Below are 23,189 nucleotides of genomic sequence, written 5' to 3'. Positions count from 1 at the left end.
ACTTGACTTGGATAGAATGAGAGGCCTGTTGATGTGCTTAGCACGAGGGAGCCCAGAGAGCGGGCTCAAATGTGAGTGTTCTCAGTATCTGGAGTCACATGAAATGGAGCCCACCAAAAGAAATCACAGTCTAAGTATGAAAACCAGGCCTAAGGTGCAAACCCACCAGTGAAGTGTCATGAAATTGTGGACAACTCTGTAGAATCATCATCAAAAATCTTCCTGTAAGATTTAGTAGAGTCTAAAATTGTAGGATTAAAAAAATGTTTGAAAGAGCAAAGGGAATTGTTTGATATGTGCAAAGAGGAGAGCGGTTCTGGCACACTGTAGCAGAGATCGAATTTTTGAATCCACCCCTTCTGCTACCTCCACCCCCAAAATCTGAAAACTTCCTGATTTGTGTTCATCAATAATTAAGAGCCCATCAGCAATACTCAGAGGGAGCTTGCATTGCACTTCTGAGCAGCCAGTTAGTAATATACGGTGGAGAGATCCTCTTTTTCAAATCCCAAGGCTCCAGGCCGTGCAGCGCTAGTATTGCATTTTCAATTAGCCCCTGAGTGAATGCTTGGCATATGTGGAAGTGAGCCGGTACACAATTAGCTTATTGTTCCTTCCAGCTTTCTGCTGAGAGGATCTGAAGGGCTGCTGAAGAGAGGGGAGAGAGGAAAAAAAAAAAAAAAAGAAAATAGCCAAGCCAGTGGCATCTCTGTGGATGTGGAGCACGGGAGCCGCTGGGCTGGCGCAGATTCCCGGGCTAAGTCGGGAGTTACAGCTGTTCCTGCGGAGCTCCAGCCCGGCCGCGGCGACGGCGCCGGGGCTCAGCACAGACCCAGCTCCAGCTCCAGGCTCTGCTCTCCTCTGCCTCACCTCAGCATCGCCATGGAGCCCAACAGCCCCAAAAAAATACAGTTTGCTGTGCCCCTGTTTCAGAGCCAAATAGACCCTGAGGCAGCTGAGCAGGTAAGGAGGATGAGTTTCCTTCACTGTTTCCAGGGAATGGGGCAGGATGTGGGTGATACTTGTGGCCTAAAGGCTTTCCCTGCTTATGTTAGTGAAACTGTAGATTAAATACTCCGGAGGTTATAGCGGTGTTTGATATGCTTAAAGAGGGAGAAGGATATGTCCTCTAGCCAGAATAAGGCTTCTTCACCTTGGGTAGGTTTATTAATGTATATTTTTTGTGCTTTTTCTGTAACTGCACTTCTACCCTAATACTTATATTTCACATAAAAACACTCAACAAATGCATTCTCAACAAATCAATTCAAGTGTATTATATGTACATAAAGCAAAGCATAAAGTTCATAATAGGTACCTAACAGAAGTATTGGGAAAACATCTTATTTACCTTTCATTTTAACATGAGAAAATACAATTAATTTTTTGCACAATAGTCATAATTTCAGTTAGTTCCTATATTTCTCGTGATTTTTTACAGTCTTCAAGTCATTTTTACAATGTTTTACCTGAAAAATATATACATGTAGAAATACGCTGTACTTATGTCCTTGCTGGAATAATATGTGTGCTATTTTAAGTTTTAACTCACTCCCAAAAGATACACATAATAATATACATACATATATATATATATATATAGTACTGATATATATATATATGTATCTCAGTACTGATGTCTAAGGAGGAAAATATACCCATTACTGTGTACAGATATGTGTACATGTGCCTAATAAAAGGTCACAGGCAGTTTTGTGAGAAAACTGTATAAATCTTAATAAGGTGACCCAGTATATTTCTCTCTGTGCAAGTTGTCCTCAACATTTGCTTCTATTTGGGTACATCTGATTTTAGATGATACCAGGGGAATATTATAACCTTGAAATTCCATACCAGTGGCCATGAAATTATTTGTACCTGGTTTCCTGAATGCACTGATGTTGTGTCTCTTAAAAGGCAGAGAGCTTTTCCAGAAAGTGATGAGTTGGGAGTGATCACTGAATGCGAAATATTAGAAGGGTGCAGAAAAGGATTGTTGTGGATCCCCATTTTGTCTGTAGGCACTTCTGAGCTGTGAAGCTATCCAGCCCTCACAGAACAGTTCTGCAGTGAATTCAAGCAGAATGTGTTCTGGTGTTTCTCTGCAATCTGTGAGAACCATAGGATTAGGATTTCTTGGAATTCCCATGGCTGTTGAAATGCTGTAGCCTATTTTCTGCCTGGTATTTATGGGCAGTCCTTTTTTTTTTTTTGTGTGTGTGTGTGTGTTGTGAGTTTGATTCCAAGTGCTATACAGTTTCACTGTGGGTGTGTGATGAAATTAAAATAGTAAATTCTACAGTCAGCTACAGTTACACTAATCTAGAATAAACCCATTAACCCTGATGATGTAACTTTCCATTTACACCTCTGAAAGCAAAATTTGAACCTAGCTAAGTACAGATATTGGCTCAGCAAATAAAAAAGAACAAATGCACTGACATTGAGGTTTTGTGTCAGAAGGTTTCTAGCTTAAATGCTGCTGGTCCCTGTCTTAAATTCAATAGAATATCAGGCCTGGAGGCTTTTGCGAAGCAACACAAAGCTTTCAGTGCAAATGTGTGCATTATAAGAGGCTATGCCAATACCATGTAATTCAGCCACTGTTAATGGAACAAAAGTAGTTACCCAGATAAACTCTGAAGAATTGCATACAATTCAGGAGTATGTGTTGGTATGTAAAATCTGCTATATTGGAAATACTCTTTTTAAGGTCTTAAATACAGGAGTATTTTTAGTTAAAGAACTCTTACTGTAGTAACACCTCTGACAACAGTTTAGAAGTATGAGCTCATTGGAAGGCATACCTGCAAAACTCTGAAATGCACTTGAAAGATATTATTAATTATTACTTGAGAGAGCTATGGCAGTACTAGGTATTTGCACAAGCTCAGAAACTATGAGATCATCTTCCTGATGCAAAGCTAAATGTCAATATTTTAAGCTATGACTGATATTTTTCAGCAATACATATCCAAAAAACTGAATTCAAGATGATTACAAATCCTAAAGGCATTTTGGACAGCTCTCCCCATGCCTTTGGTCTCCCTGGACAAGCAGCAGCATGACCCTGATTGCTGTCAGAGCAGACAAGCTGTCAGCAAGACAGTAAAGTGCTGCTGTTCTTTAAATAGTTTCCTTTTTAACTTTGCCTGGTCTATACTCTGGAGGACACCAGACAGATTTTTAGCTTTGCCTTGTGTGTTGGCAGCTGATGGGCCCTACTGACTGCCCTTGGTTTGTATCTGTTCCAGATCAGGAAAAGAAGGCCTACGCCAGCATCACTCGTCATCATGAATGAGCACATGCCCCCAGGTGAGTGCTGGCATACCTTCTAAACCACTGAGCTTGTATGCACAGGACTGGCTGCAAACTGGGTTGATTAACTACATGAGTTGAAAAATCCAGCATTAATTTTTTAGCTCTAAATATCAAACAATGGATCTTAGGACTGTTTGGAGTAAACCCCGCGAACACAGGTAACTCCTGGCCTTCAGATAATGTCACTGATTTCACAATTCTATCCTCCATGTCAGTCTTGGTTATATGTAGAAGGAGAATTAATATGACCGAGATCCAGTTCTTCCATCTGCAAATATTTTCTTTCCCTGGGTGGAGACCTTGGAGACCCATGAAGTCTGATCTCTGGAGATGCCAGGCTGGATCCAATGTTAATCCAACCCAAGGAGTTGTTTCTACAAAACAGATTCTCTTCTGGTTTCCTGATAAAACATTGAATGTGTTTTTTCATTATTCTTTTTCAACTGTGAATACATTATCTTCATCCACGACTGCCCACAGAAGATTCCCTGTGGGATGGGATGATTTGAGGTTGAGACATACTTTGTCATATAAATATGACTTCAGAAAGATTCCTTAATAAGCTGTTTAGGGAGTGTTATAAACAAAATAATCCACAAAAAGGAGAAAATCCTCAATACTTAATCCCTTGGAACACAGTGCCTACTTTATATCAAACTTTTCCTTTGTTGTGCTCTGCAACATTTTTTTCCTGCCATATCTCTTAGTCACCTGAGTATTTTTTTAAAATCTTTTGGGAGAGTAGCTTTCTGTCCTGAATTTCAGTAGTTCAGCTCTCAAAAATGGTGCATGAAAGATCTGCTTTGAACTGACTTTCTTTACCTAAATAATGGGATGTATACTGTCTGTGTTGCTAGGACTTAATTTAAAGCAAATTCACCCTAACTGTTAATCTCTTCTGCAATTCCCTTTGTACATTTTGTACTGTCATATTTCCTTTTATAAACAGATACTTGGTACAATACCAAATCAAAACCAAACAAAGAATAAGAACTCTTTAATTTACAGGAAGTTTTACTGTAAACAAAGTGGTACGTGTCTGTTATCACCTTTCCTGCAATGTTCATAATAAGTCTCTAAATAAATCATTTTTATTATGAGTCAGGATTGCTGCAGGTTTCAGCCAACTTCCATATGAGCCCATGAGTTAGTATTTGTCTTCACTTACTTAGATTTGTTTATTTAGATATTATTTGTTCTTTCTAGATACTGAGAACTAATATTAATGAATTTATTATTTGGCTAAATTATAACCTTTTCTGATTTAAATTTTTCCATAAAGCTGGATAAAAATTAGAACTTTAAAAGCAGCTTCATTTTCCTGCCCTTCACCACAAGGTTCATGCAGATTTTGATAGGGGATCACTTGCTTAATATGGGCAAATGTTTTGGACAGGGTGTGTGCAGGTAGCTCTGTAAGCCTGCTGAGTAAAAGGACAGTAAAGCCAGCTTGGAAAGCCAGACAATGGGTTTAAAATTGATGTGCAAATACTAAATACAGCCTTTGTGGTCTTCATCTGGCAAGGTTCTGGGATGGTTGTGTGCCTTCAATTTTCAGAGCCACCTGGTCCTAGGGCCTCTTGACACCTTGCTGATTAAACCCCAAAATGCTGATCAGTTACTGGATTTTGAATAGAATTCAGGGGAATGCTGAATAAAATACTAAATTCATCACTGCAAATGGATGCAGTTAATTAAAAAAACAACAAAAGTAGAGGTGGTAACCTGACAATCCAACAAATTGCTTTAGAAGTTTGATTCCCTAGAACAATGGGAAAAGTGAGCAGTAGAGAATTCCAGTGATACTGGCAGAGCCAGCCTTTTTTATTAGAGCTGGGCTAAACAAGAGTCCTGTCCCTTGAATTTTACCCACTGGAGTATTCCACTTCCTTCATTAGGAGCAAGGAATAGTGAAGGATATGCTTCCAAGAGTTTGAAATATGTGTCCTAATGCGATCCTAAATAATTGGATGTCCGTACAAAGTTTACTCAAATTATCTAAACTTCTCATTTTTTGAAAACCAGAGACAGGCATACTCTAAGAATCAGACTTTTCTATAGCCTTCTGTTACAGCTGCTTCTGATTGCAGCTGGGGAAAAAAAAGTAGCATATTTGTGGTATTCTGGTGTTCTGTATGCACACCCATCTGGAAACCAGAAGGCAGTAAAATGTGTTTGGACATTTAAGAACTTCATAATAAATTCAGCTTGAGTTCTTCTGTAAAAGGTCTAAAAGTTGTTTTCTGTTAAGTCTTTTCATCCATCCCTGATGCCTGTTACAGCTTTGGTAGGGATATGTCTTCACCTATTTAGGTCAGGTCAATTGTGCTATAAAGTGGAGATGGAATATCTACTAAACCTAACTCATTTTAAACCAATGACAGCTGCTCAAAAACTATAAGAAGAGAATGAAGAGTCAGCTTGACTTCCTTGCTTTCAAGGAGGCTGTGTTAGACCACACTGAATGTTTTAAAGTCAGGTGATAAACGTGACTACAGGAGCTCATATCCAGCCTGTAGCATCACTGACTCTCACATTCCCTCATGCTCACTCTGGTTGGCATCATATGTAGGTGCAATCACAGTCAACAAAAGAGAAATTTGAGTTGCAGCAGCAACAGTGATTGCAGTGGACAATATGAACTTGTGAAGCAGCATAGCAATGAAGAAACCCTTAACTCTACCTGTAAGTTCTGTGTAAAGTGCTCTTGGATGGGTTGTGTCACATTTGAGCAGAGAAACTAGCACTAGCAAACTGAGACTTAGATTATGAAGTCACTTTAATCTATTGTGCTTTGGTTGCCACCAGTGGAGCTGTATTTTCTGAGCATCTGATGTTTGATTTTGTAACAGCAAAGTAGTTTACTTTTATTTTAAATTGTAAGACCCTTTTGCTATCTGTGAAGGCAAAGACAAGTATAAAGTGAGAGAGCTGCATGAATGGGCAGCATCTCATCCTGTGAGGGTGGTGCATGGGTTACTGGGGTAACCCACTCACATCCTGCTATAGCCACAGTTGCTCTACACCTGCCTTTTGTAAAAGGAAAATAAGCACATATTTCACTATTACACTACACAAGTGTCTAATCCAAAAATTGTTAAAGCTCTCCTGCTTCCTTTTCCCCTTGCAATGTCCTTGGAGTCAACAGAAACTGAGTATCACCATCACAAGCAGCCTTTTCTGTGTATGCACAACCTCCTGTCTCCATGCCCAGCGTAGCAGAAAATATGGGAATATCAATTCTTATTAGCTGGAATAAACATCTGAGAATGCTTTAAAACAGCAGAATATCATAATGCAACAGCTCAAGAAAAAGTTGGTGGCAGAGTAGAGAACTGATGGCTGAGGGAAGAAAGCACGTCAGACCACAACTCAGGTTTAATGCCACTAGGGCTGCTTTGATCAGAAAACAATGCCAGCGTTCCTGCACAGACTGGCTTTGTCACAGAGCCAACACAACATCAAACAGTCTGGCTGGCAAAGGCTCTTCAGATTATGTCAAAGTGCTCAGTCTTCTTGAAGCATTGGAATATGGGTAAACATTAGGATAAACTTCTGTGTATCTAAATTTTCTGTGTATTTGCTATTTCCAACTCTCCTTTCTGCCTTCTTGCCTGTTTTGACATCTTTGCTTGTAATGTAAATGTTACTCTGTGTTTAGAAATACAGCTGCCTTTTTGGGATTTGCAAACCCCATTTCAAAGCAGTAAGGATATATTATCACTGCAAAAGCCAATATAAAACATACCTTCCCAGTATAACACAGTACATCTGAGCTTCCTGAATGCTGGAAATCATAACTTGAAGAAAAGCAATCTGTACCTGTCTCTGAACAAGGAAGGTGCTTGCAGCTTGTGTTTGGGCATTAGCAGTTTTGCTTTCTCATTCTTCCTAGCTGATTTTTGGTTTTCCATAAAGGATCCATGCCTTTCAGCTTAGTGTCACTTCCCCAGAGCTCTGCTGAGATGTCTCAGGGGCAGTCTCAGTATTTAGTGCAGCAGCAAACAACACAGCCAGGTGAGTGGTGGAGGAAAATCTGTGCTTACACCTTTGTCAATTCCATGACAACCCAAAGTAGTTGAGGTTTTAATGCTGAATTGGTTTTAGACACTCCTGGACTTTGCCTGCACAATAAATCTCATTACCACCGACAGATGTGCTTTTCTGCTGATGCAAACAGTACCAGCAGCACATTCTTGATGGGATTAATGTGAGTCACTTTGCCCAGCATTAAGGTTTGTGACTAATATTAGTTGGATCATGCTTCTAGGTGAATGAATGTGTTTGGGTTTAGATCTAATGATCGCCTTTTTTTTTTTCTTCCAAGACAAAATAAACTGAGCTCAAGAAAAGACCTACTTAGTAAGAGGCAGGTGTTTCTGAGCATTGTCAAGCAGTTCTGCTCTACTTTCTCAAGGAAAAATCTCAGCAGTAAACTCTTGGTCTCAGAGCTCATGGAAACTGATATGTTTTTCAAGCTATTGAGATTCTGGTAGGACATACTGCTTACTTTGGTCCAAGAACTAGAGAGTGAGTAAGCCAAATAGCAGCTGTTTTCAATTGCAAATTTAGGCTTCTAATGTGGTAATAGAGCAGTCAGAAAAGCAGTACATGAATAAAAACTGTCATTAGCTGTATTTTTTTTTTGTAAAACCAGTTGGTCTTTCTATATGCTAAATGTACATGCCATTTAAGTATTATGTCTCTTTTTATATCAGCCCAGGAGTCTGTGGAGGCATTTCAGTAAGCAATGAAACCATTTGTGTCCCCTGACAGCAGAGGGCTGGTACAGCCCAGTGTACATTCCTGATGGCACCAGGATGTTCAGAGATCAGCATGTCTTGTCAAGGCAGTGAGGGCCTTCCTGTGCTATCAGCCTGGGCTGGAAAGGACTATCTGACACAGGCAAACAATGAAATATGTAAAGTAAACTTTGTGTAAGAGAGACAGGTGATAGGGGTTCCAGAACAGAGATAAAAATGTCTGTGATTGAAATTATCCTGCTGTTTGCAGGATGACGTGTGACTGCAAATGCTCAGTGGCAGACAGGATCCCTTCTTCTTACCTGTATACACTATGCTCACATGCTTCTTCATTTGGATTACTCTGAATTTATTCTGCTGTTCAGACCCACAGAATTCCCTGGGACAAGGTACAGCAAAAGTTCCTCACTCATATGCAGTGTGAATACAGACTCCATGAAATCTAAAAGGAAAGCTCAAGAACTTGAAAAAAAGAAAAAGAAAAAAGCATCAGGAACCTGTGCTCAAGCTGTTCTTTATTCAGCCCAGAAGGAGCAGCTCACAGGCTCCAGAAAGAAACCATGAATTTTAAAAAGGGATTTTTTCATCATTCATGAAAACGTTTCATTTCATGAAGATGCTCCATTTTCATGAGAGGGTGAGGATTTTATATGTCACTGTCACCACTTGTCAGAAGGCTTGTCATGCTCCCTGCAGTGCAGTAATGGCAGCAGGCTGGAGGACAAAGCCTGGGTTGCATGGGATGCAATGAGCAGTGCTGTGCCTAGACTGAGGGTTATCACCAAAGCAGCCAGCTGGATTTTCACAATTTTTGTGATCCTGAACACAGTAATTCACAAACATAAACATTCCCTGTGAATATTTTAGCAGTTGTGTAAACCATATAGTGTGAAACAGTAGGAAACTCGTACTATTTCATATAGAGTCCAAATAGAGTCTGGGCTGTCTCTTCAGTCAGTAAACAGTGAAGGGTCTGACAGCTACACAGGGACAGTCAAAACAAAAAGCTGCTTTGCATGTTCTGGTCAAAATTCACTTATTTTACTGAATTTTTTGTTTATTTTTATCCATGCTTCCTTCATTTTCAGTGTTTTTTGATTGACCGTACAGGTAAATTTTACATGACCCATATAAACTAGTTTCTCCTAGTTGGCTGAGGTGAGTAAATTTAGTCAAAACAAGAATGAGTCACTCACATTTACCAGAGCCTACTGACCCTCTGTGAGATGGGGCACTCCAGGGTGCAAACACTGCCTGGGGAAGCTCTGGAGGATGGACATAGAGGTTGGATATTCACAACCAGGACTCAGATTTGTGCCTACATCAGAGAAGTGGTGCAGCTGAGAGGGCATGAAGCTAAAACTCCAAAGCTTTACTACAAAGCTTTGCTCCCAATATGGATCAAATTGCATGAATCCATTACTCTTGTTCCAGTCTTGAGTACCCAAGAAATGAATTGAAATATTTTTTTATTTACAAGTGCAGCTAAACTCCTAATGTGTACAGTGATTTCACTTGTTCCTCCTGCTCCCTCCCTCCCATTGGTTTTGTGTTGGAAGGGTCAATGTCCGTGGAACTATCTGAGAGTGAATGGGATATTTTTAGAGGCTGAACTTTGTACTCTTCATCTGTTTTCCTTGTTCCTTATACAAAAGCACCATAGAAACAGCCTTCTTCCACCCCAGGAGATTATTTGCAAATTATTTTTAATATACATGGCTTCACATTACAGCTCTCCAGCTGCGTGATCACTCAGGGTCAGGGCTGATAAGCGCTTGGAATGTTTACATTTGTTATCACCTCTGTGAGTACAGCACAACAGCAGAGCCGTGCCCTGGGAGGGAATAGCCATGGGCAGGGATGCCTGACCTGCTGAGGAAGTCAGCTGGACAGATTCTAAATTCATTGCTTTCAGAAGGATAAATATTTTGCTCTCTCTAAAGAGGAGCTCTTCACAGATTTGCACTGTGCCAAATAATTACTCACCTCATATAGTTTGTTTTACTGAGAATTCGGAATAAATGGTGAGCTTTCTAGTTAAAAAATGAATTGCCTAGGTGTAATTACTTCTTGTTTCTTACAGTCAAAATACTTAAGCTATATTTAATACAACTACATGAGCATACAGTTTGGGGTGTTGATGGTATTTCAAAAAAAGACTTTGGATCAAAGTATGTCTAGTTTAGCCTGTGGCAAAGATTCTGTTTTTTCTGTGGGGAGGGGTGTTTAATGGTAAAAAAATTCAGAAAATATTTGAAATTGAGTCTATTTAAATGTTATAAGATTATTTTTTTAAAATAAGAATATCAAGATAGGTTGTTTTTTTGAGATTACATTTAAATGAAACTTCAATAACATGCTAATATTGATATTTTCAATGTATTTTTTAGTTCACATCAGGTAATAAACTAAAATCCATTAATAGATGTCTCAGCCTTGCTGAGGGGAAAAGACTACAACACAGGGTTTTTCTGACCTCTGCTATTTAGTACTTAATGCAGCCCTCATTTACCATGGTGACGTGTGCGGAATAAATAGATAATGCTGATAGATGAGAGAGAATCCAGCTTTTAGCACTAAACTCATTATGTTCAGAATATTGGGAAGGGGTTGCACTTAAAGCATCAATCATGGTAGCCCATTTATTGAGCTTTTAGAGACAGAATTTAACTCTTTATATGGCGTAACTGAAGTTAAAACTTCACTTCAAAATACATCAAAAGTGGGAATTTAATGAATCTGGACCTAAAGCTAGCAGAGACTAAACAAATTGAACCTATCAGTCCTGGAAGGCTTTGCCAACCACAGAAGGCTGCAGAAACTCAGTGAGAGTGCAGGGAGCTGCAGAGCTTAGCTTTGCTTTCCTGTGAGCCTGAGCTGCCTGTGTCACCAGCTGGTGGAAACAAGATCTGATAGACCAGTCAAGTCTCTTTTTACAGTAACCAAAGCACTTTGGGGTAGAATTAAGCTTTATGTCTATTGAAAGGACCTCTGTTTTCTCCTTCTCCCCTTCAAAACTTCTGATTTCTGTGTCTGTATCTAAAATAACTTCTGTTTTTTTTCTCAAATGTCTTTACTGGAGGATCAAGAGACTATTAGAGTAGCAGAATGAAGCACAGTGACCTGCTCCTTCTTTGTTCATGTTTCCCATGGGATACCCAACATGCAAATGTCCCACAGAGAATTGATGTTTGGGTATTATTCATTTTGTGGACCAAACACCACCAACAGAGTCAGCAGTGTTAAGGAGATGAAGGTGCATTGTAAAGGTTGTGTTTTTTACCTGGGGCCATGTCCCTCATTCTGATAAGACAAGCAAAGTACACAGAAAATGAACGTGAGCAAGGCAGATTGAAAGTTCAGCGCAGCAGTGAGCTCTATTGCACCCTACAATGGCTTATCCTGGGACCTGGACACCCCATACCCTGCACATTCCTGCGTGAGCCTGCACCCCTAAGTGACATGGAGGGATGGCATTCCCTTCAAGTCTTGCTGGGGCTCCTGCCATAGCTGTTCCCAGATAGTGGTAGAAAGCAAAGATTTGGATGAGCCTGTCCTGCTCTTTCCTTGGCCGCCTCCACAGGGTAGCTTCTCTGGGATCAGCTGCAGTGCTTGTTCTGCCTTCTCCCTTTTGTGTTAGGATCTGCAGGGCAGCGGCACCGTCAGGGAGCCATTTAACCTAAAATCCAGGGTGGTCTGAGAGCAACACCTTGTATTACTAAATACTAGTTTGTATGAGGAAGAGAGGAATGGGGGTAGGGGAGAAAAAAGATTTTTTCCTTTGAAGAATTGTGACTAGCAAGATTTTTGACCCTAATGAATATTAGGCTTTTACTGTCTGTTTTTTCTGTTTTTGAGATACAGTAGACAGCAAGCAGGCTGTTATTGTTAAGAGGTGTGCTTTCAAGCCCCTGAAGTGCTGCTGCTGGTGTGTGACTCAGGCTTTAATGTCTGCAGCATATCCCATCGGAGCACGAGGCTCCTTCCAAAGGAATCACAGCAAGGTGTTTTTCTGACTGTGACAGTACAGGTAGAGATGTATAAAACAGAAGCCACTGTGTCCTCTCTGTCTCTGGTATGTAGTAATGTTAGTAGAAATTCTGAAAAATGCCTTTGGAAACTACAGCTGACTTATTCTGAGCTAACAATGATTGCCCTGGGCTGTTCCAGCCCACCTAGTTGTGCTTAAGGCAAGAATGAGATTATGGAACCTGGCTTTGCTGACTCTTTGAAAGCCTGGAAAACCCAGCAATGGCTTTACAAAACTGATATTTGCATCTTTTTTTTTTTTTTTATAAAATAAAGGGTCCTAACCCCCAAGAAGAGCTATTATTAGCAGCTGACTTGATTCCCATGTAAGATGATACATGTATGTGAGGAACTCTCTGCATGTGCATTCTAACCACAAGCAAGCCACAAGCAGTTGGCCAGGACCAGCTTTACAAAGCATTCTTACTGAAATCCTGGAGGTATTATTCCAAAAGGAAGGAAATTGCTAAGACAGCAATAATAATCACAGGCTAAGGAAAAATTTTATTGTTTTGTAGGTTTTCTTCTCCCATGGCAAATGTCACTTTCCAGAATGTACAAACGCAATCAGATAGGATACATTTTAAACGGTTTTATGAGCTATAGCATGCTAAGAAATGTTTGGCTGGGCTTTCTTTGGTTTTGGCTGCTGCTGGTTTTTATTTTAGAGCTTAGAATATTCCTACAGCTCCCAGCCAAGAAAGGAACCACTCACAGTGATGGCATTTGCAGCTGTAACACTGATACAAAGACTGCAATGGGTAGGTCACTTCTGAGCCATTTTCCATCACAACTGATTCCTGCACATGAAGCTATTAGAAAATGGTTTAAAAGTTTATCCTGGGATTTGCTAGCACTATATTTCTGATAATAATGAATTTTACTTCATGATCTTTGCCTCAGTATTGTATTTAGATCTTCAGCCTCTTCAGTCATTTGAGCACAGACTGAAGCTAAAGCAAGCAAGCAGATGGAAAGCAGCCCTTCAGTAATGCTGTGCAGTGTTACTGATGGACTCACAGCCCTGGGCAGTTGTCTGCTCAAGGCACTTCCTTCTGTATTTGAAAGTAATTTATGACACTGTTAAGTCTTTTCACAAACTAATAACATTTTTGTGACTTCATCAATGTGCAAAAACAATTGCAAGTTGCTTGAGAAGTTTTTTGAGCATGAGCGTTGGGTATATTTGGTTAAACAGTAGCAATCATTAACAAGAAATTTAGTAGTCTGGCAGTTTGCTTTACTTGGGGACACTCATGGCAGACTCATGTTTCTGCTCTCTGAACCTGTTTCTCTGAGTATTTGCTAGCAGCTTCTTGACAACTCTGGCCTCCAACCTCTCCAAAGATTTCTTATCTCCACTGCTCTCCTATTTCCTTCAGGTGATTCTTGTCTCTCACTGCCAGGGTTCAGGCCAGGCGAGAGTGGGCTGTGAGTGTGGAAACTGCCTTTGGTCCACACAGCAAAGATGAAATCTTTATTGATGTCTGTCATGTCAGAATAGCCAATGTAAGCTCACAACCCCCTGTGCCAGTGTAGCCTGACAATGAGGTGAGTTCTTCTTCTAGACAGCTGGAAAACTTTGAGACAGCATTTTGTACTTTGTAGTCTTTGTCCTTTGCCTCATTCTGTATGTCTGTGAAGTCTAATTTTCTAAGGTTTCCTTGTGGTTTAGTTTGGCTCTCCAGCACTGCTTGGGGCACCCAGAAATGATGGCTGTCCAGTTCCTTTCTGGTTCGTGCCAGAAAAGTCATCTGTATTATCCTGGTTTACATTTATAAATGCAAGAATAAGGGATTTTTTTTTTCTGATGTGTGTTCCAATCTAAATGGGAGATTTTAATCATTCTAAGTAGCTGTTCATAACAGGGCCATATGTAGACCATCATGTATCTTTTAAGTCTTACTTTACTCATTTTGAGACCTGAGTTTACCAATAGCTTTCCTGATAGACTGAGGACTTTAAATTTCACATCAGTAATCTCAGCAGTTTTCTTCAGTTTGTCTCATTTATTTTTACCTATTTGAATGTATCAACCTGGCCCTTCAACAGTGTAGTGAATATTGAGATGACTGTTATTACTTAGTTTAGAAAATGAGCAAGAGGTTTGACTAGGAGGCAGTTTATGTACAGCTGAAGTTCCTTCCCAGTTGCACTAACTCTAGAACTATTTAGTAAATGAGAATGTATTTTGCCTTTTCTCTCTTTTTTTCTTTTTTTTAACCAGTTCATGCTGTATATATAGGATAAAACACTGACTTTAAAGTCAATGGCAAAACTTGCTGTTGCTTATGAGCTAATAAAGTCAGTGATGAAATGATTGCCTTTCACTTCTCTCCAACATTCCCCTTTGCCCAGTTTGCTTTGCTGGTGCAGGATTTGCACTGAGCATGTGTTGAATTCCCATGGGACTCATTGTGCCTGTAACACCCCTCAGCTCCCCTTAACACCCACAGAACCAGGCACTGATGAGCTCCTCTCTTTGCCAAGGCTCAGGCCATAGCAGACACCCCAGATTCCTGATTGAGCTCAACTCTGTCCTGCTGGAAACAGAAATACTTGGCTGTTAAATAAGTGGCATCTCTTTGGGATGAGTAAATTTTAGGGAGTTTGGAAGCAGTGTGGAGGCAAACCCTGAAGCAGAGCTCCTGCCCTCAGTGACGCCCTGTGCTCCTGCCAGGGGCTCCTCCCAGCTCTGATGCCAGGAGTTCACAATGGTCAGCTGCAAACTGCATGAAAAGTTTGGCTCAGAGTCACTCCTGGAAAGTTAGTCAGAGAATTTTGTTTGGGCCAGAAAATGTCTCATCTGAGAGATCAAAAGAGAAAACTAAGTGCTTACCTCCTCCTGGTTAATCTTATTTAGTCAGTCATTCTTTGGAAGTTGGCTCTATTTTATTCATCAAAGAGGAGTTTGTGCTGCTTAGAAAGCAACTAGAAGAAAATATCTTCAAGCACTGTTTATATTGTGAATTAAAGCAAATCTTTACATTAGTTGTCCAAACAGAATGTTTATTTCATACAAGTTTCTCCCTGGGTTGATTATCTCTCTGGGAAGACCTGCCAGCTCTGGAATTGTCCCCATACCCAGGACTTCACATTCAGGAATTCTGTTCCCAGTGCCTTGCTCACCTGACCCTCTCTCATGGAGCAGGACAGGACCTCTTGTGTTTCAGAAAAAGAAGATTCTGCGTGGAACTATTCTTTTCATGACAGCTTTTCCCACAAAACCCATTTTATGTCTGGTCATTCAAAGCCAGAATAAAGCCTTATAGAGCTGGCAGCAACTGGAAGGCCACAAAGTCAGGCAGAAATGCAACACCAAGACAAGAGGCAGAAAAGTAAGTACTTTTTAAGAAGGGAGAAAATAATAAAATTTTAATTCTCTTTCAAAATATATTTTGAGAAGCTATATTTGATTTATGGTACTTGTTTAGAATTTGTCATATATTAATCTTTATCATCTATTTTAGGGAGAGAGTATGAAAAATTTGGAACAAAAATGCTTAGGAGAAGGATGGCCTTTGTGCTTCTTGTAATAATTCATGATTGCTCTGTGGTAAGGCTGCAGATCTTATTCATCACTCTTGTATTCCAGTTTCATGCCAGTGAAATGAGACTGATTTCCATGAGTCTGGCATGAAGCTGGAATAACAAGGTGGTGAATCAGGCAGTGTAATTCCTTTCTGAGAATCATGCGATGTAAACAAATGCATTCAGATTCACATTTGAGGTTTGTAATGTCTCCAGCTTCTTCCAAAATAGATTATGTTTACCAAAATGCAAGTTTTAAAGAAATTTTGATCTGTGTAGCTGTGAAAGGTGGTTTTATTTCATATTTTTGTGGCTGTGCAGCTTAAAGTCGGTTCTTAGATTCTGTATGATCAGAGATGTTTGGATCAGATGCTGCTGTGTGCATCAGGAGGAAAACAATGATTGTTCTTCTCATTTAGTGGCTGACTGAGCACCATGAGGAAGGATTTGGTCTAACAAAGGAGATTGCAGCCCTTACTCTCAGTACTAGTAACGACTACTTGAATATTGAAGGTGGAAAATACAGGAATGTTTAGAAAACTGATTTACCTGGGAAAAAAATGTAAATGTCCAAAGAGCAGGTTCATTTGGCCTGCAGTATTTTAATGAAGTATGAGGGGCTGGTTACAGACAGGAGCTAGCTGGGGAAAGCTGTGCTATGATCTCTGGGACAGAGGGACAGGAGGTCCCGTGGTGACAGTGCTGTCAGCACAGAGTGGGACCTTGCCCAAGCTACACACCTGAGCTGCAAGCTCCTGACAGGGCAGATAGGCAGGCAAATTCCTCTGTGTATGGCAAATTCCTCTCTGCCCTATGTTTTCATTAATGCTTGCTGTACAAATCCTGTTATTAGTGCTCCCTGAAGGGGCAGGCAGTAATTTAGATGCTGATGAGCGAGTGGGATGCAGCAGCAGCAGCTCTCTCCTGTCAGCACTGCAGTGAGGAGGGAGCAGAGCTGCCACAGCAGCTGCACTCGGCAGCTAATGAGCTGCTCTGCAATGGGAATATTCTCAGAAACACAAACTCACTCCAGGAGGGCTTACCAGGATATTTCTTTGTAATTAAATGTAATGACATCTAAACCCGTAGTCAAGTTCTCATTGATAAACACTGGCAAATAAAATCCAGCAAGTGAAAAATCAAACAATTAGCTATGTAAGCATTTGTAGGATGGTCTTTTCTGAATTTTTTTCCTTTTTCTACCTCAGCGGTTTAGTAAAATGCAACAAGATGCTAGCTGATGTGGCAATATGTAGTTAGGAGTCTGGCAAAAAGAAAACATTAAATACTGTTTGATCTTGTTATGTCTTCTAGAAGAACGGAAAAGTGGTTGTGATAGCACAAAAAACAAATATTATGTCAGTCAATTTCTAAATCAGAGTTCAGCGAGCTTGTTTTACAAATACCAATGATTAATACAGATCATGGTGGTCAAACACCAGAGAGGTAAACTGAAAGATCAAAAAATATTTATTTTCTTTTACTGATAGAAAAATTGAAATGTGAAATGACTGAAAGATAATTTTTAGAAAATTTCATCTTCTTCTGCCACTAAATGGCAGGAGAATGAAGGATTATATTCTGGTTTTAGTTTCTAAAATTGCCTGAGTCCAAATCTATCAACCCCATGTGATTTTTATCTGCTCAGCTATGTTTTCCCAAAGAAAATTCCAAACTATCTACGAGAAGCTTTCTCCAACAATTATACCAGCCTCTTACTGAGTTTCTTTTGTGTAAAAACTGGCCTCTCTGACCAGTTCTGTTTCTCCAGTGCCTGACTGAAGCCCCACAGAAGAGGCTTTTATTTGCTCGTGCTGAGGGGACAGCAGGCAGGGTACTTAGCTGGATGAGGTCAGCCTTTGCTGGATGAGACCTCTGCAGAGCCCACGGGTGACATCAGAGGGCAGCTCCTTTCAAACAGGTCACCTCTCACCCTGCGTGGCTGCTCTGAGTGCATTAACATTGTCCAGGGGGACAAGCAGGGCAGATGAATTTTGATCTCACTCTAAAACAACCACAGAGCTTCCCCCAGCACGGACACGATGTTTGCACAGCAGGGAAGATCATGAAGGAGGGATCTGCAGCACCAAGCAGATTTCATTCCAGCCACAATCAGCCTCCTTCCTCTGGGCTCCTCTCTGCCTTCAGATGAGGGCAGGAGCTCAGCTCTTAGATCAGCTGGGCTGGGGGGATGTTCCTAGTAAGACTGCTGTAAAAACATGCTTTCATTACTATTTTAAACTGTGTTATAAGGTAACTTTATGAAGCATTATAAGTTACACTGGAAAATGTCTCTTTGTCCAAGGAAGAGTGTTCACACAATTATTAATGTAATCCTTCAGTTAGATGAAGATGCCTCCAAGTTTATGGCCAGGCAGAGAGCTCCTGACTGAGCTCCAGCCCACACTGCACTCCAGCTCTGCTCTCTGTCATCCCTAAATTTCCCCTTTTACTCTGGGTACAATGTTCCTGTCTCTTATTACTACTTCCGTTACTCACAAGCTCTTCTATCTTCCTTCCATGTTCCCCTTGCCTTTCTTTTCCTCCTCACCCTCTATACATAGAGGGTTTGTTTGTTTATCCTCTCTGCCTCAGTCTATGGCATTCTGTATGGCATTCTGAGATTTAGGCTTCCCTTGTTCCCATTCCTTGTCACCTCTCCTTAAAAATCTACATTCTTGATTGAGTCTTATCCATCAAAACACCTGTCAAAAATTAGCATGTGATTCTCCTTCTGTCTCAAAACGAAGCTCGTGCCAAAATGTGCCATTGCCCAAACTTCATCTCCAACCAGCTTTCCTTCATCCCACAACTCACCTGAAACACTTCATGGCTCCTGCCTGGAGTTTGTATCTTTCAGTCCCTCAGGTTACTTTCCAGTCTCTGTTTACTGATTTGGAAAATTGTTTGTTTATGTGATTTTACAGGTTGTTCCTAAATGTCCACATTGTCTGATGCTTCTCATTAGCACTATGTGCCCTGTGGATATGAATGGTCTCTCTAACTCCATACAGAACCAGTCCTTATTCTCAAAGATGCCTGTCTTATAAAGGCTGCTGGGTGAAGGGAAAGGCTGTAAATGTTGCAGTTCTGACAATTTTAATGTCACATCACTCAGAACACTAAATGCGAGAGCCCAAAGGGTTGGAGTTGCGCACATTCTCAGGTTTGAGACCTGAAACACAACAAAGCTATTGATGTCAGTTTTTGTTCCTTATGCAAGAATCAGCTTGGGTTCACAAAATATTATTTTAATCTGGGCAAATTTAGATTTTCAGGAAGGAATGGGACGTAACTTAGTCTTCATTGTTCTTTGCTGAAAGTCCCTGATTTATTCAAGTTTCATCATTTAAGCTAAATCCAGTATCCTGAATAATAAAAAAAGTCTAATGTTGACTAATTGATGTGTTGGTATGCAACCAATAAGAAAGGCTACAAGCACATAAACAATCACCCATTTAACCAGCCTGACTTCATAGCCCAAAGTGTTTTATGGGCTGGAAGAGACACTTCTATACTGAAATAGACATTGCTATACTTATTTACAGGTAGGGAAGTCCAGGAGGAGATCAGTGACCTTGACAAAGTTCACGCAAATGTCAATGGCAGGAAACTCCTGATTGTCTTGTCTAATTCTGTATCTGTGGGATCATGCTTTAGTAATCAGCCCTGTTTTCAACTACACTTTTTAACCCTGAGTATTAGTGATTTGAATATCTTTCAGAGAGACACAATGGAAAATACTTATATTGAAAAATCTAGTAAATCAATTAATGTTTGCAAGATGCACAGACAATGGTAAAGAATGCAATAGAGAATGTGATCCATCCAGCTGCATGGACTGGCTTGTCCCCTCATACACAGCACACCACAAGAGGCCAATATCTAGAGAATAAATCAGATGAAATGATATTGCCTAGGCCTAATTCTTTGCTTAGACCTGTGGTTACAGATCTGTCCCACAGATCAGTGAAAATTACACACTGAAATCTGCTAGTGGAAAATTTAGAAGCCCCATTGCAACGGTGAGAGATTGATGTCTATATTTTTAATGACATTTTATTTTAGGACTCCAAACTATTGTGTATTAAATATCCTGCATGATTTTTGTCAAATATTTTTTAAATCATTAGCAGAAGACAGATACATTCTGGCCATTAACCACATGAAGACAACAGCAGCCAAATAATTTAGCTCATACAAAAACTGGTTATGTGCCATGGTTAGGAAGAACCTTGAGCCTCCTCTGTGTCATACAATCATAGTTGTTCATACAGATTCTCACAGGCACTTATTTTTAATAGAAGCCTCAAGTTCTGCCAATTCTGCCATACATATAGTCTAAAGCAAATTAAGGCAACAAAAGTAAAATGTTTCAGGAAAAAATTCAGTCTGGTAATGTCATAAATTTTTTAAGGTGAAAGATCGCTCTTAGGTAAGCTTCTTTTTGTTAATTTTACATACTACTGCAAGGCACTTTTCAGCACTAGTATTGGTATATGAATAGCTTACCTGAAGGGAGGTTCTTGTTATTATTTGAGAGCAGTAGAACCCTTTGTGGGTTTGCTTCACACCATTTGCCAGCCGTAGAAGAAATCTCAGTGCCTGGGCAAAGCAGTTCTGTACCCTGATGCAGCCCCAGCTGCAGGGCCCTGCTGCCAGCCAGGACAAAGGACCTGCTGCTCAAGGAACTCCATTGCTCACTGTTATTCACAGACAAAAATGGGAGTTAAGTGCTGCACATGCAGTGCTTATGTCTAAATGCTAATCAGGGCCTCTGGCTTTCTGAGACACACGAATGAGAAAGAAAAGCTGTAAATTAGAAGGTCAAGTTCTTATTTACAGCAGTGCTGTAGGTTCATGGCAGAGTTACAAATGTTAGCCCTGAGAAACGCTTCTGTACTAACTTTTCTCTTTTCAAATGTTTTTCTCTAGAAAAAGACGAGAAGAGAACAAACATCTCACAGGCAGAGGTAAGTGATTTTATTTTTTTTTAAACATACTTTTTGTTAAAATAGTTATATTGCTAAAAACTCTTGGAAAGTCACTGATTCATCTTGGTGGACACTTTTATTTACATTGTCATGCCATCTGCAGTAACACAGCCTTTTAAGAACCATCATTTTCAAAGCAGGGCTGTGTAAAGCTGTAGCAGGGATCTGGGCGAGGCCAGCTTCCCCTCTGCCTGCTGCCATGCCCGGTCAAAGCACAGCACGGCCAAGGTGGCCCTGCCAGCTCACCCCACCCAAGCGATGCTGTGGATCTGCAGCTCACTGCTGGGCACAAACTCCTCTCCACTCTGCCCATCACTTGTCAAGCCTACAGCAGGCAGTGCAGCCATGTTGTCTGCACAAGAGTTGAAAGCTGGCTCCTCTGATCTCATTTTCTAACCTCCCCTTGCACGGTTCCTGCAATTCCCTGATCTCTTTCTCCTTCACCCACTGCTCAGAGCAGCGGGCAGCACCTTAAATAGCAGCAGGAGGTATTGATTGGTTCAAATTTGAACTCCAATGCAAACATGTAAAGATTTACTGGCATGAGGTTCACCAAGCTATTCCATAGTGTTTATAAATAGCTTTCTCTTTCCAAAGAAGAAAATATTTTATTTATAAATTTTATCATTCTATCCACTGTGATAAGCTAAGTTAATAGGATTAGCCCTACTTGTGTGAAACATGTCTCAAATGTTCCATGAAGAAATAGATCTGATTAAAATTCATGGTGTATATATTAGGCATTTTTAGCAAATATTTTGGTAAAGGCAACATCATTCCTACAACTAGAAATTGATAAAATGAGAGGGGGGAAAAAAGCTTGGTTAAACACTGTTTTTTCTTAACTTTTTCGTTAGGAGTGTGTTATGGTGCTTATGTCTTCCAAAGCTAGCTGAGGGTGTACTCTATGAGGATTTTTGTCCTTTTTATGTAGACGTAATTCATGTTAGTATAATATTGACACCAATTTAGCTGCTTTCATTTTGCAAAAGCTGCTCTGCTTTAGCACTGAATATACTCCAGTTAGTTTTTGTTAACTAAACATTGATATAATGTAGTAATACCATTATTACTTTATGTGTATTTGTATAATAAAATAATACTATTATTACTCTATGTGAATTTTACTGCCATTATTTTGGAATAATTTATCTTTTGTGCATAGATGCAATTTTGGGGCCACACAAAGTTTAACTTAATACAGCCTTTAAATGAGGCTCAGTTAAAGGCTGAGTGATTGGCTGCTGAAATTATTATCTTGGGTTTAATAGAACACATTGAAAAGGTATAGGGGAAGGGATTTTCCACTTATTTATATTAAAATGTGTATAGTAATATTTCAGTAGTACCTTACACATGCACATAATCACTGATTACACTGTAATTGGAATGTTGGCTAATGTAAACCTTGCAACTATTTTAATGTACATGGACATTCATTTGCCTTAAGAGAATCAATTACACAGGCTGTTAAAAGCACAGGCTATCCTAATTTTATGTTTAACAATATTTGTATAGAGTGAAGGGTAATTTTCAGTAGTATTGGGTCTGTTTTGCCTGGGAGTCATAAAGGTTGTCCATTAAACACATGTTTTTGTCTTAGTTGTCCTGTGTACGTGACAGCCCAGGAGCTGGCATCAGTTGTACATGGTGTGTTTTCCTCAGAAGCTCTGTGAGGGCACCCAGGTGGGCGCACAGGGAGCTGCCAGGAGCAGAAAGCTCTGTCTGTGCCGTGTCTCACTGTCCTCTCTGTCTGTCCCTGCAGTCGCAGAGCGCCTCTCCCAAGCAGAGGAAGCAGAGCGTCTTCACCCCTCCTGCCCTCAAAGGTACTGTCAGCTGCCCCCGGCCCTGCCCTGCCCTGCCCTGCCCTGCCTCGGGGCGGCTCTGCTGGGGGAACCAGGGCAGTGCCACAGGGTCCTGCCCGGCCATCACTGCCCTCACCCTCTGCCCTCACTGCCCGGCGCTGCCCACCTGCCTGGGGCTGACCAGCCCTCCATCCTCAGCACTGAATCCTGCTGCAGTTGCAAATTTATTTGTGCGAGGGGAAAAAAAAAAAAAAGTTTTATGCTTTGATTAGTTTGCTATAACAGATAATTCAATGCCAAGCTGTGAACAGAGCTTTTTGAATATGTAAATTCTATTGGTGCTGGCCCTGTAGAGTTTTCTGTTTCTTATTTGCAACCACTCCCCCATATTCTGCCTCTCATTTCCAGGCAGCTGTGAAAAGGAGAACAACAAAAACTGTGGTCTGGGTATGTGACAGTAGGGTGTGTGAAGACTTTCTTGGGAAATAAGGAAAAATGAGTAGTCTTGATAAAAGTTTTGAGGGATGCTTTTAAGGAATATGTTCAAAAGCAGCAGGAATATCACCTGGCATCAAAATAGCTACATTTAGGCCTTGCTTCTTATGTAGTTCTGAACAGAACTTGACTGGATGGTGATTGCAGTGGAGCAAGATCTGAGGTGATTCACCAGCACTTTGACTGACACTTGTCAGAGCAGGATTATTTTCAGACTGCAGTCTAAAGGCCATCCTGCCAGGTGTCTCTTG

The 23,189-nt window shown here is 40.5% G+C and overlaps 1 protein-coding gene across 1 annotated transcript in view; it reads left to right on the top strand.

Moving 5' to 3' along the window:
- Positions 1–715: 715 nt before the first annotated feature.
- PPP1R1C (protein phosphatase 1 regulatory inhibitor subunit 1C) overlaps positions 716–23,189 on the top strand; it is a 41,470-nt gene continuing 18,996 nt past the window's right edge. Inside the window, 5 exon segments of the mRNA XM_059476269.1 lie at positions 716–794; positions 797–963; positions 3,255–3,315; positions 20,580–20,617; positions 22,404–22,464. Of these exon segments, the coding sequence (XP_059332252.1) occupies positions 716–794; positions 797–963; positions 3,255–3,315; positions 20,580–20,617; positions 22,404–22,464 (406 nt within the window).

The sequence above is a fragment of the Ammospiza nelsoni genome, chromosome 7, assembly GCF_027579445.1.
Source record: "Ammospiza nelsoni isolate bAmmNel1 chromosome 7, bAmmNel1.pri, whole genome shotgun sequence".
Taxonomy (NCBI): Eukaryota; Metazoa; Chordata; class Aves; order Passeriformes; family Passerellidae; genus Ammospiza; species Ammospiza nelsoni.
This window is presented reverse-complemented; position numbering and strand designations above follow the sequence as displayed.